General features: G+C 50.3%; 1 protein-coding gene across 3 annotated transcripts; it reads left to right on the forward strand.

The window, feature by feature from the left end:
• The first annotated feature begins 3,727 nt into the window (after positions 1-3,727).
• BPIFA1 (BPI fold containing family A member 1) lies at positions 3,728-12,610 on the forward strand. 3 transcript variants are annotated; one of them, XM_027623336.1, is made up of 9 exons: positions 3,728-3,813; positions 5,318-5,492; positions 5,664-5,823; positions 7,261-7,368; positions 7,511-7,660; positions 8,520-8,604; positions 9,442-9,505; positions 9,882-9,958; positions 11,851-12,610. In XM_027623336.1, the coding sequence occupies exons 2-8, from the start codon at positions 5,333-5,335 to the stop codon at positions 9,920-9,922; spliced, it is 768 nt and encodes a 255-aa protein (XP_027479137.1). In that variant the 5' UTR covers positions 3,728-3,813; positions 5,318-5,332; the 3' UTR covers positions 9,923-9,958; positions 11,851-12,610. The 3 variants fall into 3 exon arrangements, with proteins under 3 accessions (XP_027479137.1, XP_027479136.1, XP_027479134.1); XM_027623335.1 differs by lacking the exon at positions 11,851-12,610 and adding an exon at positions 10,457-10,675; XM_027623333.1 differs by lacking the exon at positions 11,851-12,610 and adding an exon at positions 10,473-10,675.
• Positions 12,611-14,870: the final 2,260 nt, after the last annotated feature.

Here is a 14,870-nt window from a genome sequence, read left to right on the forward strand (position 1 = left end):
AGTCAGAGAAAGACAAATACCATATGATTTCACCCATATGTGGAATGTAAGAAACAAAACAGATGAACACAGGGAAAGGGAAGGAAAAATAAAATAAGATGAAAACAGGGAGACCAACCATATGAACTCTAGGAAACAAACTGAGGGTTGCTGGAGGGGAGAGGGGTGGAGGGATGGGGCAACCGGGTGATGGGCATTGGCGGGGGGCACGTGATGGAATGAGCACTGGGTGTTGTATGCAACTGATGAAATCATTAAATTCTACCTCTGAAACTAATAAAAAAAAATCAAGAAAAAAAGAGAATTATTTTCTCATCAAAGTTGGGGCACCCAGCTCCCCGTGAACCCTTTTTGCCTCTGCCCTGCAACAAAACCACTGGGGTTTCCAAGGCCACCTGAAGATTACCCCCCCAACGCAGCCCCCCGACCTGATCTTGCTCTCGGGCAACAGAACCCAGAACCAACACACCACCAAGATATAGGACGCAAAGGGCACCACCTACAGTTTCTGAGAAACACTTTGGGAAGGCACTGCCCTCATCAAGGTGGAAACGGTGGTCTTGAAACATTAGCAGCGTGACCTTTCGTGTCTCCGGATGCCCCACGGGCCCCTTGCCCTCCTCAGGGCAGTGGGACATGCAGCTCCTGTGGTTGCAAGGAAGGGCCACTCCGGCAGAAGCAAAGAGTTTCCAAAGCCTGGGTCTTCGATGGAAAGGTAGTGACAGAGAGCAAATCAGTGGTTGCCAGTGGGTGCGGGGAGAGTGTGACAACAAAAGGGCAGCGCGAGGGCGACTGCGGAGTTACGGAACTGCTCTATATCCGATTCTTATGGCAGCTACGTGAAACTATACATGTGTTAAGAGTCACAGAACTACACACCAAAAGGGGAAAGAGCCAATTTTCCTTAGGTTTTTTTTTTAAAGATTTTATTTATTTATCTGACAGAGAGATATAGCAAGAGAGGGAACACAAGCAGGGGGAGTGGGAGAGGGAGAAGCAGGCTTCCCGCAGAGCAAGGAGCCCGATGTGGGGCTCGATCCCAGGACCCTGGGATCATGGCCTGAGCCCGAAGGCAGACGCTTAACCGACTAAGCCACCCAGGCGCCCCTGTTTTTTTTTTTAAAGAATTTTAAGCCTGTGTTTCTTTATTTCAAAACTCAGAGCACAAAATAGCATATATATATATATATATGTTGAACTGAAGCAAGATTTCCTGCCCCCAAAACTAGAACATTCTCCATATTAGGTTGGAGGAGTGTACAAGTCCAAGAGACACTGAAGAGAACATAGTTCCAGTAGGTTCTGAAAAGTGCCTGGTGCCCTTGCTACTCCCCAGGCAAAACTTGGCAGGAGAGGAGGGACATCAGAAACCCCAAGTCGGTGTGCTGGATTCAAGAACGGAGGGCACCTGTGCCCATGTCCCCTTCCAGAGCCACGAGAGGTGGCAAGACCCCAGGGAGAGAATGCTAACTGGAGGGTCTAGGGGGTCCAGGGAGATGGGCTGGGGTCACTACAGTCCAGCCTGAGGCCCAAGGAATTGAGAAACAGCAGAACAATTCTGAGTCCAACAAGGAGTAGGAAGTAAATGCTAAATCTAAGGGAGCCTTAGACAGGAGAGAGGCACAGTATCCCAGCAGTAAGGGGGGGCCAGACAGCAAGTGGATGTCTCTCCATTTCCAGTCAAAATAGGGACAGGGCAGCCTCCTTTAGATGCCTGATGCATTTGAAGCCCCTGGGACAGAACTAAAACCCCAGAGGAAAATGCGGAAGTTTCTGCTACCCAGCAAACTGGGCATTTGAAATGGTAACTAAGCTACAGATACATGAGAAAGAAAAACATAGACACTTAAGATTATGAACTGAGATTCATGCCTGCTCCCCAGACCTCATCCCCCCACAGCCCAGCGAGGTAGATATTTTCCTCCTATTGTACAGATGAGGAAACTAAAGTTCAAGGGATTAGAGTCACTTGCCCGGAGTCACGGGATTTGAATCAGGGCAATCTGCACCCAGACCCATCCCCTCTCTGCCATAATACACGTGCAGCCTCCTGGCTTCAAACCAGAGGCTGTTAGCTGTCCAGAAATTAGCTGCACAAACTTCAGTCAGTCCCTCCACTTATCGACCTCAGCTTCCCCACAAAGATAGTAGCAATCCGAACGAACCCATAAGAGTTGTACCAAGATAACAAAAAAATGAGGCCCCTTTGAGGATGGCTGACAACACACAAGCTGTGGGAGTCTAGAGAGTCTTTCAACAGGTAAGTGAGTTCAAAGCCATGGCACGAGCCCCTTGGAGGCACCAGCCAGACTCCAACAGGAAGGAGAGCAGTTCCAGTGAAGGCCTGGCACGAGGGAGGGCAGCATGCTCATCGATTACACGGGCGTGAGACACAGAGGTGAGTTTTGACTCCACCATTCACTTCCTGTGTATCCCGGGGAAGATGTCCCCCTCTCTGAACCTCAGTCTCCACATCTGATATTTGAAGGGCAACGACACCAACCACTCCCAACAAAGATGAGAGTCAGATAGGGAGAGCACCTGGCATATAGTAGGTGCTCAATAAATATGCATCTCCTCTTCCTCTTTCTGCTTTTACTCATAAGGTGTTAGGTTTAGCTGCTCTCGCCAGTCTCAGATCTTGACCTCTCCATGTCTCAATGGTTTCATCTGCGAAATGGATTCAAAGGCCTGAGCAGTGGGGACAAATGGCTTATTAATTACTTCATGTGGGGAAAGGAAGAAGAAAGGGTAAAAGTAGAGACCAGGATGCCACAGCATCCTTCAGGCCTGGCAACCTGGAAAGACTTTTCCAGGGTATAAATGTGAAATTTCATGGGATCACGACATGCAAGAAAGCAAAATGGGCAATGAGTGTACAGAAGGTGTCTTCATGTCCTGGCACAGTGATTCGGAGAACAGACTGCAGGCAGTGTGAAGGCTTTGGCCCCAGGCCCGCTGTGCGCACCTGGACATGTCTACTTGCACCACAAGCCTCGGTTTTCCCCTTGTAAAAGAGGGGTACTCGTTCCCAGCCCACACCCCTGGGAGGATTCGTGGGGATGCCATCTGTGGCAAACAAAGCCAGGCTGGCATTCGGCAAGGGCTCGGCAAGTGTTGGCCGTCGACAATGTTTCACTGTGATCGTCCGATGCAAGAAGTTCTGACTCTACCCCATCCTGTGTCTTTGGGCACTTGCCCCACTGTGCTCCGTGTCCTGCTCTGCAAAGGGGGAGAGCAGCGTGCCCTTCCTCCCAGGGTTCTGATGAGGATGGACAGCCCCCTGCACACGACTGTCCTGCAAGAGACACCCGATGTAGGAAAGTCAGAGGCAGTTTGAATCTTCTGACACTTTGGGAGCAAGAATCCTCCAAATGGAGAAAAAGAATTGGACCAGGAATGGTAAAGAGCCTCAATACGAGACTGAAGCCCATTTCCAGGCTCCCACAGGCCACCTCGACCCACATTCCGAACGTGATCTGCCCGGCCACCTCGGAGCATGGGCCCCCGGCCTTGGCCCTGCTCAGGAAACCATGAAGTCTTGAGTAACATCCCCATCTCAAGTTTTTCTCTGTTTAACTTGTCCATCAAGTGGCTTAACTGTCCCACCTACTAATGTGATTGGCAATTATTTACTTTGGAGAGCCTTGAAAGACACTACCAGACCACAGAATTCTGAATTATCTAGAAACCCATCACCCGATCACACATTTCCTGATCTGCACACTATAAAAGATGCTAGCCCCTCGGCGGAAGCAAGCAGAAGAGGGAAGAGGCGAACAGGAGAGCCACCAGGACCTCTGAGAAGCCCAGGTGAGACCTGCCTGTCCCACGCCCGCTCTGCCGCCCTGGGTGGTAGGGCTGCCGAGCTCCTTGCTGTGGGGTGGGCACTGGCTGGCTGCATTTAGGATTGCTCATCAGGGGTCTTTTTCAGAGGGATTTTTGGGGGGAGGGGGAACGGCCATTCACTCTGCTTCCCTGAGAGACCGGGTGCCATGGATGTCAGGTTTGAATGTGGAAACGTAGAAAAGGGGATTTGATGAGGATGGGGAGCATGAGGCTGCAGGTGCACACTGCAGAAATCCCATGTTAGGGTTCCCTCGTGAGCATGCTCTTCTTACCCTAAATCCAAATCTCTACGGTAGGAGTTTTAACTTGAGGTTACCATTGTGGATTGAGACCATTATCCACAAACCTCCTAAAATCCACCCTGTTTTGTACATTTTTGATGCATTTTTCTGGGACAAGGGTCCTTAGCTTCCATTGCACTCATACAAGGTCTGTTGTCCAAAAGAGATTCAGAGAACGCAACCTAAGTGTACCTCCCCAGAGAGACCACAACGGGCTCTTTGTACCAAAAAGCCCTTTCAATTCCAGCCAGCCATAGCAGTGACAGTGGGGCTTTGGCTGAATCAGCCAGTTGATGGAATTCTGCCCAAAGAAGCTTTCAGCACCTTTGCTCGCTACCAAATAGACCTAGGAGAGGGTTGGTGATACCTGGGAGGGAACAGTGCAAAAGGCAGCCGGATGTCAGAGGTTGGCCCCCAAATTTTGTTCAGGTTAGCTTAAGGAAGAAGAGAAAGGTATAGAAAAGACAGTGTGTATGCCTGGAGGGGTCAGAGACCTATCTCCAACCACAACTCTGCCATCAAGTTGCTCTGTGACCTTGGGAAAGTCACTACCCCTCTCTGGCCCCGATTCTTCTTATGCAATAAGGACTTTGAATGGCCCCAGGATTTCTCCAGCATTGGTCTGGATGAGATGGTGGCTATGGCCATCTGACCTCTAATCAAATCTGTGATTTAAAAGGGCTTCCACAAACCATCACAGGCTAGACCCAGGCCAAAAGACTTAATGGGGATAGTGGCAAAACAGTTCAGTCCCTCAGCCTTTTCATTTGCTTTGTCTGAAGAGTGAAAACTTGGGGCAATGATTCAGGTCGTTGCAAGCAAGCCCAGATGAATGGAGAGTAAATGTGATGGTGACTTAATTAAACAGATGCCTCTGGGTCAGACAGATCTGGCTTCAAATCCTATCCCTACTGTGTGCTTACCATCTTGGGGAAATTCACCTAAACTCACTAGACTGCCCTTGCCTCACCTGTGCAATGCGGGTGATGAGTGCCCACATCTTAGGGGGCGGTTATGATGAAATCAGTTACTGGGCATGGAGTGCTCAGCCTGATGCCTGGCCCAGGGGAAATGCTGAGTAGCTTTAGCTATTGTTATTCACTTCCTGGAGTTCTGGAGGTCGGGGGCAGATAGATGGTAGATGAATTCCTCTCTGATAGCCATGCTACCCACGACTCTGTCCACAGATACCAAGAGAGAAGATGTTTCAAATTGGGGGCCTCATTGTCTTCTGTGGGCTGCTGGCCCGGACCACAGCCCTGCTGGACGCCTTGCCCTTGCCCCTGGACCAGACCCCGCTTTTGCAGGGGACTCCAGTCCAGGACCTAAGCCCCACAGATCTTGCTGGAAGCTTAACGGATGGTAAGTGAGAGTCTGTAACAACCTCTTTCAGGTATGTGTGTGTGTGTGTCTCTGTGTGTTCACCCAACCGTTCAGTGTGGGGAGGGAGACAGGGATGATTGGGGAGAGGGGCTGAGGATCTGGAATTATCAGATCTGACCCCCAAGGATCCACCCTTATACCCATTTTTAGCCCTCAGCAATGGCCTGCTCTCTGAGGGTCTGTTGGGCATTCTCGAAAACCTTCCACTCTTGAACATCCTGAACACTGGAGGAGGCACGTCTGGTGGCCTGCTTGGGGGCCTGCTTGGCAAATTGACTTCAGTGGTCCCTCTCCTGAACAATATCATTGAGTGAGTAGTCAGAGGCCTTGGTACCCACCCCCACTAGAGAACCTCTGATGGAGATCTGGGGGCCCCACACAGTGGCCCTAGAGGAGGGAGAGGGGTGGTCTGAACGTGAGGCCAGGACTCAGTGTGAGACCCTTCCCACAGCCTGGCAAGGAACACCAGTCCTCTTGAACCAGTGATTGCCCCCAGTCCTGAAGCATATCATGAGGCCCCGGCATCATCTATAATCCTGACAACGCTTTAGGGTGTAATTAATAATCTCCAATTTACAGATGGCAAAACTGAAGCACAGAAAGGTGTCTGTGCTCACACAACTAGAGTGATGCAGAGCCAGGGACCGAACTCTAATTTACTTAAGTCCAAAGCCAAGGCTTTTCCACCGCACCATGGTAATTCTGTTCTCCTCACCTGTGGAGAGCACAGGTGGCCTCTGATGTAAGCGAGAAAGTGTAAGCTACTCTCCTGAATGACATCCTCAATGTAATGGCCAGTGAAGGGTCTGATGTGGGATTTCCCATGAGACACCAGAGAGCTCTCTAAGCAAGTAGCAATAATGGGAAGCTTGATGCCAGGGAGCTGGCAAAGCCTGGGTCCTTGACAGGGCTGGATCAAAGCCATTTCCAAGGCTCCTACCCACCCAGGTGCTTGCCCCTGACTTGAAGACAGACAGATAGCCTTGACTTTGATTTCCAAATGCACCGTGTACCTGCTGGGTGACAGGGCACAGGGCACTCAATCTCTCTGGGCTTGGTTTCTCCATCTGTAAAATGGAGATCATGGTGCTCACAGAGAAAAACTGTTGGGAGGACTGGAAGCAATGTAATCACCTGGCACAGTGGTTGTGAGGTCGGCTCATGGAAGAGGCTCGCTTCCATCCTCTCTCCATTCTCTCCTACTTCCTGCTCCTCGATCTCCATGGTAACCATTGTTGACTGACCTGCCACTGAAGGTTATGGCAGGATAAGTGGTTCCTACCCATAAATGTTTGTGAGGGACTTACTCCACTTGCCCATACCTCACCCACTCATCCACTCATTCATCCCTCCATTTGTCCATCCTCTCTTCCATCTAACCAGTGACTCTCCCATGCATCTGCCTACCCACTCATCCCTCCACAAAGTCAACCAGTATGGAGTAGGCCCCTTCTTTGTAAGACTCTGAGCTGGCATGCAGCATGTAAATAGAAGCCAGACACAGCCTCCACCCTGGCATACCTCAGGGACTTGAGATGAGGAGAGGGCCAGGGTGTATCAGGATCTGACCCAGCGCAGAGGTTGGGAAACCCTGATGCGTGTTGCCGCAAGATGCCCCTCCTGTCTCCCCCTTCCCACCTCATGGGTAGCTCCTCCTCTGGGATGAGTCGAATTGGGTTAAAGGTGGTCTCTAGGCCTGGGGCTGAAAGAACTAATATTCCTCCCTCCAATGTTGCTCCATGGGCAGTATCAAGATCACTAATCCCCAGCTGCTGGAACTGGGCCTCGTGCAGAGCCCCGAAGGTCATCGTCTCTATGTCACCATCCCTCTGGGCATAACCCTCAATGTGAATATGTGAGTGGGCCCCACGGGGGGGTGGGGGTTGGCTCACCAAAGGACACCCTGAGGACCATGCGTAGCCATAAGGGGGGGTGCTGGAGTCTGACAGACATGAGCCTTCAACTCAGATGCAGATGCAGCAAACTTTCCTCTGCAGGCCCCTGGTCGGACGTCTGTTAAAGGTGGCTGTGAAGCTAAACATCACTGCAGAAATTCTATCTGTGAAAAATGAACAGGGGAAGACTCACCTGGTTCTTGGTGACTGCACTCACTCCCCTGGGAGCCTGCAAATCTCCCTGCTTAATGGGTGAGGCCAGAGGGGTGGCTTCTCCTGCCCAGAAACGGTACTAATGGGATGAAGGATGGATGACTGGGAAGGCGGAACAATGGGAGGAGAGAAGGGTGCAAAGGTGAACAGGAGGGAGGGAGGATGGATGGATGGATGGATGGGTAAATAGCCACTTACCTCTTCTTAGGTTGGGCTGACCAATTTTATGCTCGAAGGCCATAAAAAATCTGAGTTCAAGCCCACTGACCAGAGGGGCACGTGGAAAGGTGGAGCAGTTCTTGTGTGAACTCGGACAGTGCTTCCCCAGCTAGAGTCTCAGCTTACTCAGATTACTGTATTATGGAGATACGTTGCATTCTTGAGTGAATCCACTAAGATAATAGGTGTGAAAGTGCTTTGTCCCAGTATGGGGTGAAATAGCTCTGCAGCAAATAGCTCTGCAGCCTACCTGGATTCCTTATTTCGGTTACCTGTCACAAGGGACAATGAGTCACGCATAATATGTTGGAGTCGTCCCATCATGTTTAATGTTTACTCAATACATATAATGTGTTTCCCATGTATCATCTCGAGTCCTCATGACAACTACATACTAAGCATTGTTCATCCACTTATAGATTCTACAAAGTCTCACTGAATACCTACTGTATACTGGAACTAAATGTTTATTCTACACATACCCACAGTGTGCACTACTGTGTAGGGCGCCACTCCCTTTGGACAGGCCCCCTGGTGTTTGTCTGCATGAGGGTGGGGGTGGACAAGGCCCCATTTCAGTCATTTAGTACTGAGACTGATGTGGGCACAGTGGCCCCTCTAAAGGCTTTTCCATACCAACCCCAGGCCTCTGCACTGCCCCCTGGATGTTCTCTTTCAGATTTGCTCCCCTCCCTGTTCAAAGCCTTGTCAACAGTCTCACCAGCATCTTGACTGAAGTCCTTCCTGAGCTGATACAGGGCAAGGTAAGTGGGTAAACGTGGCAGCTCCTGATCCTTGGGTCTTAGAGCTTCTCAGGCTGAAAGAAGCCCCTGGAGTAAGCTTTTCTGAACTCCTCAGTTTGATACGTATATTCCATCTACCAGTCTTTCTGTCCACTGATTCATCTATCCATGTTTCTTCTTTCCATCCTTCAAAATGCATTGATTGGGTCCTGCCCTGGGCCAGGCCCTGTGCACGTCCACACTACAGCTGAAACGGACTGGACCCAGCCCCAAGAAGCTCCCAGTCCACCCCCCACTATGGCTGTTGACAGGCGCTCTTCTAGCCTATGCCTGGGTGCCTCCTACACCCAGAAACTAACCCCTCAGCTCACCCTATTTAGAAACAGGTGTCACATCCCAGGGGCACCTGGGTGGCTCAGTCGTTAGGTGTCTGCCTTTGGCTCAGGTCATGGTCCCAGGGTCCTGGGATCGAGCCCCGCATCAGGCTCCCTGCTCTGTGGGAAGCCTGCTTCTCCCTCTCCCACTCCGCCTGCTTGTGTTCCCTCTCTCGTTGTCTCTCTCTGCCAAAAAATAAATAAAATCTTTAAAAAAAAAAAAAAAAGAAACAGGTGTCACATCCCACAGGGAACACTGGCTCGGTGTGTGACTGGGCACTTCACATACATGCCTTCCATTTCTCCATCTGCCCATGTCACTGTGTAAGCATCCATCTGTGATACCACTTAGAACCAAACACTCTCAGACACAGAAGAAGGATAGAAAATCTCCCCCAGAGAATCCTTCTGGGGGTTGCTGCTGCTCCCAGGGCCACCCTCCAGGTGCTGCTTTGCCCAGTGCCTCTCTCTGCCCCTGGCTCAGGTGTGCCCTCTGGTCAATGATGTTCTCAGCCAGTTGGACATCACCTTGGTGGATTCCATTGCTGGTAAGTCCCCCCTCCCAAGGCCTCTCTCCCTCTTCAGAAGCAGTGATTTCCCCCAAGGAGCTCTGTCCCTGCATACCATAGGAGAGAGCTAGATCCTTCCAGCCTCAGCTCTCCCCATTTCGGGTTTCTTTTTTGCCTTGAATTATCCAGATAATGTTGAGGGCTGGGCCCTGCCTACCCCCCCACCTCCCCATCAGCCCCGACACTGAGAACAGCTGAGCTGATTGGTGGAAGGAGGTCCTGCTCCTGGCAAGCTTCACCTGAGCTTAGTTGGATCACCAGAGTTCCCGTGCCCCAGCCCCCGGCCTCAGGGGGAGTGTGGGACACCCCTCAACTCCTGCACACTGAGATCATCATTCTGGTCTGCATCTTCCAGACTTACTGATCCATGGGCTGGAATTTGTCATCAAGGTCTAAGCCTTCCAGGAAAGGGACCCAGCCTCTGTTGAACTGGTGAGTACTGTTCCCCAATCCCCAGGATTTGGGTGCTTCGGCTCTTCTCCTAGCAGGGGGCCACAGAGGGCTTGGGACAGAGGGAGGTAAACAGTCACACAGCGGCAGAGACACACGGAGCAGTCTACAGAGATGCTGACAGAGGGGGACATACACAGGCAGCACCACCACACGGCTACAGAGGGAACATACACACACGTGGACACACACACACACACACACACACGGACACACTCTCACACGGACACACACTCACACGGACGGACACACACACACGGACACACGGACACACACACACACAGACATGTGGATACAAAGACACACACTCACTCAAACATATGCACAAAGAGCCCCCTGGCCCCGGGCCTGGGCTCCCCTTGGGGCAGAGACAAGATCCCCAGCCTGAGGTCTCAGCCCCCTCCCCGCCCCTGGAGGGCAGGTTTGATGATGGGCCAATACCAACAAGAGTCAGTGACCTCAAGTCTCCATTCTGATCAGGGGCTTCTCCCAACAGAACCATTTCCTGCTGCTCAATCCACTCTCTGCCCAGAAGGTGGACCCATGTCCTGGACAGTGACACGGCCACTATTTGGGGACCAGAGCAGCCTTTCCTCCAAGGAAACTGCTCTCCCCCTTCACCCACCAGGCATGTGTTACAGTCCATGTTCCTCACCAAATAAAGTTGCTCTTTCTCTGCACAGGGCCCTTGTCATCCTTCACCCTCATTCAAGGGCTAATAGATCGGAAAGAGCCTTGGCCTGGGTGGTTGGAGCCAGAGAATCGAGTTCTGACCTTACACTGTAGAACCTGATGGTCTTAAGCTGGACAGGGAGATGTTCAGATGAGTGGGCATTTCCGAGCGACTGCTCTGGGGTCCCTAGGAGGGGTGAACAAGGGCTTGGAGGTAGATGTAACCCTCTAGGCAGATGATGATATGCAAGTCCACCACACAAGAAGTGAAATGGCAGATCTGAGAGATGTTCAGGAGTGGACCTGGGCATAGGTGAGGGAGCAGGTGAGGTGCAGGTTGCTGTCCATGTCACAGGTGGGGGAGCCTGAAGGTAACTGGGGATGTGGGAGGATGAGCTGATTCCAGCAGGAAGATGATGCCTTCAGCTGTGGCCATGCTGCATGGAAGTACCTGGGAGACCCAGGGGGAGACATCCAGGAATCGGATGAATACACGGGTCACCTGCCACTCCTCTTTTGCTCACTGGCATCCACTCAAACTGACTTCTGTTTTCTCAGCAAGAGGATGAGAAAGATGACAAACAGGAAGTGTAGAAGGAAGGACAAACGGGTCCAAGGTGTTCATTGCTCGTAGACATAGAGAAGGGTCAATGGAGAAGCATATAAGGTTATTGATGCCATGGATGAGAGTCCTATTTTTGGAGGAAGATGCCTGATTTTTAGGAAGAGGAAGGGATGAAAGGAAGTTGAGACTGAATGCAAATAAAATTTATGAAAAATTGGAGACAAGAATAAAGAACAGGGCTACCCAAAGCTGGGGGAGGTTGTCCCCTTGAATAAAAACTAAATATGCCATCATTGTTTGAGACCCTTAGAGGACTAGCCCAACTGTTTCACTCCACAAATGAGGGTACTGAGGCCTTGGGATATATATGTGAATGACTTGCACAAGTTATAGTATGACAAAAAGACAAATCAAGGACTGAAACATCCCAGACGTCACAGAAAGCCTTGTCCCTTGTGCTCTGGGAGCCCCACTGACCTTGTGAGAATGAGCAGATTCAGGTTGGTGTTTCTCAACCCCTATCAAACATCTCTCATCCTGTCCAGACCTACCACCCTCCCCACCTACTGTGGTCACCAGCCAACCTGGCATTGTGGGAAGACAGTCCCACAGTTCAGAACTATGGGGTTTCTTGTAGGAAACCAGCTCCTGTGTTCTGGTGCGGGGACAGAAGGAAGCACCTTCCACGTTCATAGAAGTGGAATATCTTTGGGCTCGGGATGAATAGTTACATTTCATAAGCAGCTGAATGATCATTGTGAATGTCTGTCTACCTAGTCGGCAACCTGAAGCACAGAAGGGCCTTCCAGACTGGAAAACAACAATTAGGGCATGACTGGTTTTGAAGAGAGTCCAGGCATTAGGTCAATACTGTGTGTCGCCCTTGGCTGAGGTCCCAAGAATCAAGCTGAATAGGGACAGGGCACACATGCCTCGTATCATCAGCCCTGGTCCTGCCACCCTCTGACCGTGGCACCAAACTGCATTCCTTCCTGGACACACATCCACTGCCTGTCTCTGAGTACCATTTTCCCACTGCTCCCCTGGACTTCTTCCTATGGCCCACAGATGGGTCTTCCCCTCTGCTAACAACCTCAGTTCCTAACTAATTAATCTAAATACAAAATAGTCAGACAGGCAGCCAGGTCAATCAGAACACATTCATGGCTTGTAAACGGTGACAACATTTTCACATTTTAAAAACTCTCTAGAAGGATGTCAGTGACAATGGCAGATGAAAGACCTCTGAAAATTCTCTCCTACAGAAAAACAATGAGAAAACTGCCCCCCTCCCCGAACTGTTAGAACCAGCTTTTTCAGAACTCTTGGAAATTCACCAAAGGTTTGCAGCAATCTGGGGTGTGTTTATTCAATAAAACTGAATAAAAATTCAATAAAAATTGAATCTTGGTAAGAACAGACAGCTTTGTGGTGTTTTAGTTTACTCTAGTCCCATCCCCCACTCTCCACAGAAGACTTGAAAACCCAAAGCCCACACAGTCATGGTGAAAATCAGTAGCCTGGAAGCATCTGGAGACAGGCAGAAGAGTACTGGAACAACTTCAAAGCCTCGTTCCCTGAATACTGTCATTATTTGATCTGCCTTGTTAAGTTTCCTGGAAGATCCTACTCTCGAGGCTGTCTTGACTTGACTCAGAGTTCACCTGGTATAAACAGCTTCTTCTCCAAGGACATCTGTCAAAATGATAGACAGAGCTTAAGACTGGGAGTTAGTCTACACTCAGGCTTCGGCAATTTGTCATAATTACACTTTATGTGTTCCTACCCAGCAGCCTCTGCCTCCGGTAAGCTGATCTTCGCTGTGATTCTATGTGTTCACCTATCTCTCCAGACCTGCGGAAGGCAGTTTGCCCTACAACCTTGATCCTCCGACAGGCCTAAGACGGTTGCTGATTGTCCATGTTGAGCCCTTTTCTTGTTGTGAGGATAGGAGTGACAACCTCCAAGCTCTTTACATGTTGGTGCGGAGATGGAAAGTCTGGGTTTTTTATAGTTTTCACCAGTTATGTTTGTTTCCCTGGAGGATGGGCCCCCAGGGCTCCTCATACCACCATCTGGAAAGTGAGACTTCATTGAAAGTTGTCAACAATTATTTCTTCAAATTTTACTCCCCACACCATTCTTCTTTCTCTCCGAGGCTCTCGTGGCATGAATGTAGATCTCCCATTATAGTCCCACTGGTCCCTGAGGCTCTGTCCATTTCTTTCAGCTCTTACTCAGATTGGATCCATCTCCAATGTGTTGTTGCTCCACACGCTTTTAACACTATGTTATGAGACTCTGGATCCTGCTTAAATCCACTGCTTTTGAGTCCAGGATGAAAGACATGGGAGGGATAAAAACCCAGGAAACTCACCTGTGGATCACTCATTCTTTCAGTGATGACTTTCCTTCTCGGTCCACCTGCCACCATTTAGTTTTCAGACTCCTCAGAGAGCCACCTCATTCGCTGTGTCCAGGGTTCTAGTTTCATTCCGGAGGAAAGACAAAGTAGAGTAAGCTTCCTCCATCCATCTCAACTCTCCAATCTGCCAAACCAGGTGGCTTATGGCAGATGACGGTGGGCTACCAGTAACTAAGCCAAGTACCCTCCTGGTCATAGCAGCTTTACTAGAACAGTTGAATGCAGCCTCTGATGCTTTGTATGTAGTTATCTATCTGGAAAATGTGTTCTTCTCAATCCTCATCAGATGACCACTTAGGAGGCCATTTGCACTCCCTTGGGATGGACGAAGGCACACATTCAGTCTTGTCCCTGCTCTCTGTCAAAAATATAGTCTGAAGCTGTCCCCTCATGTTCATGTTCTAGCTACTATTTCTGTGTCACATACCACCCCAAGATTAAGTGGCTTAAATAGCAATACTCATTTCATGATGTTCCATGGTTTCTGTGGGTCAGAAATTCAGGAAGGCTCAGGGTGAAGTTCTGGCTCATATCCTCTGCCACTGCAGCTCGACTTGTAATCGCTTCTTTAATCCTCCACACGGCCCTGTGAGGGAGGTACTGTCATGATTGGCCTCCCTTTGCAGAGGCACAGAGAAGTTGAACACAATCCCTGAAGCCACCAGCTGGGGCCAGGTGGGGCTGGGGCAGGAGCAGGGCAGCCAGACCCACAGAGGGGAGATCAGAGGAGCGGTCGCTCATTCCCCATCTACCTCCTCCTCCCACAGCCCACTCCGCTCCCCCACACGATCCCACGGCCCCCACAGGCATTGCAGGGAGAGGCAGGAGGAACAACCGGGGGCTTGTATTGAGTCCCAACTCTGTGCCAGGCTCTGCTCTAAGCGTTCATTGTAGATTAATTTCGTTAATCCAATAGCCCTGGAGGGTTGTGTTGTTATTGCTGAACTTCACAGATGCAAAGCCTGAGACACAGAGATGGAGTCACTTGCCCAAGGACACACAGCTGGTAAGCCTGGAGCCAGGATTCAAACCCAGGCTGTCTAGCTCTGTAGGCTCTGTCTCTTCTCTAGATAAATTCGCCCTTGGGGAGAAGTAGTCCCCCCTCTTAAAGGGAGCATCAAAGAATTTGTAGGGAGACAATTTAAAGGGGAACATTAAATAAACAGAGGTAATGGTGGCTCACATGTGGCAGAAGTTGTGGAGGTGAAATGTGAGTGACTGGAATCTAGGGA

This window comes from Zalophus californianus, chromosome 8, assembly GCF_009762305.2.
Source record: "Zalophus californianus isolate mZalCal1 chromosome 8, mZalCal1.pri.v2, whole genome shotgun sequence".
In the NCBI taxonomy this organism is placed as follows: Eukaryota; Metazoa; Chordata; class Mammalia; order Carnivora; family Otariidae; genus Zalophus; species Zalophus californianus.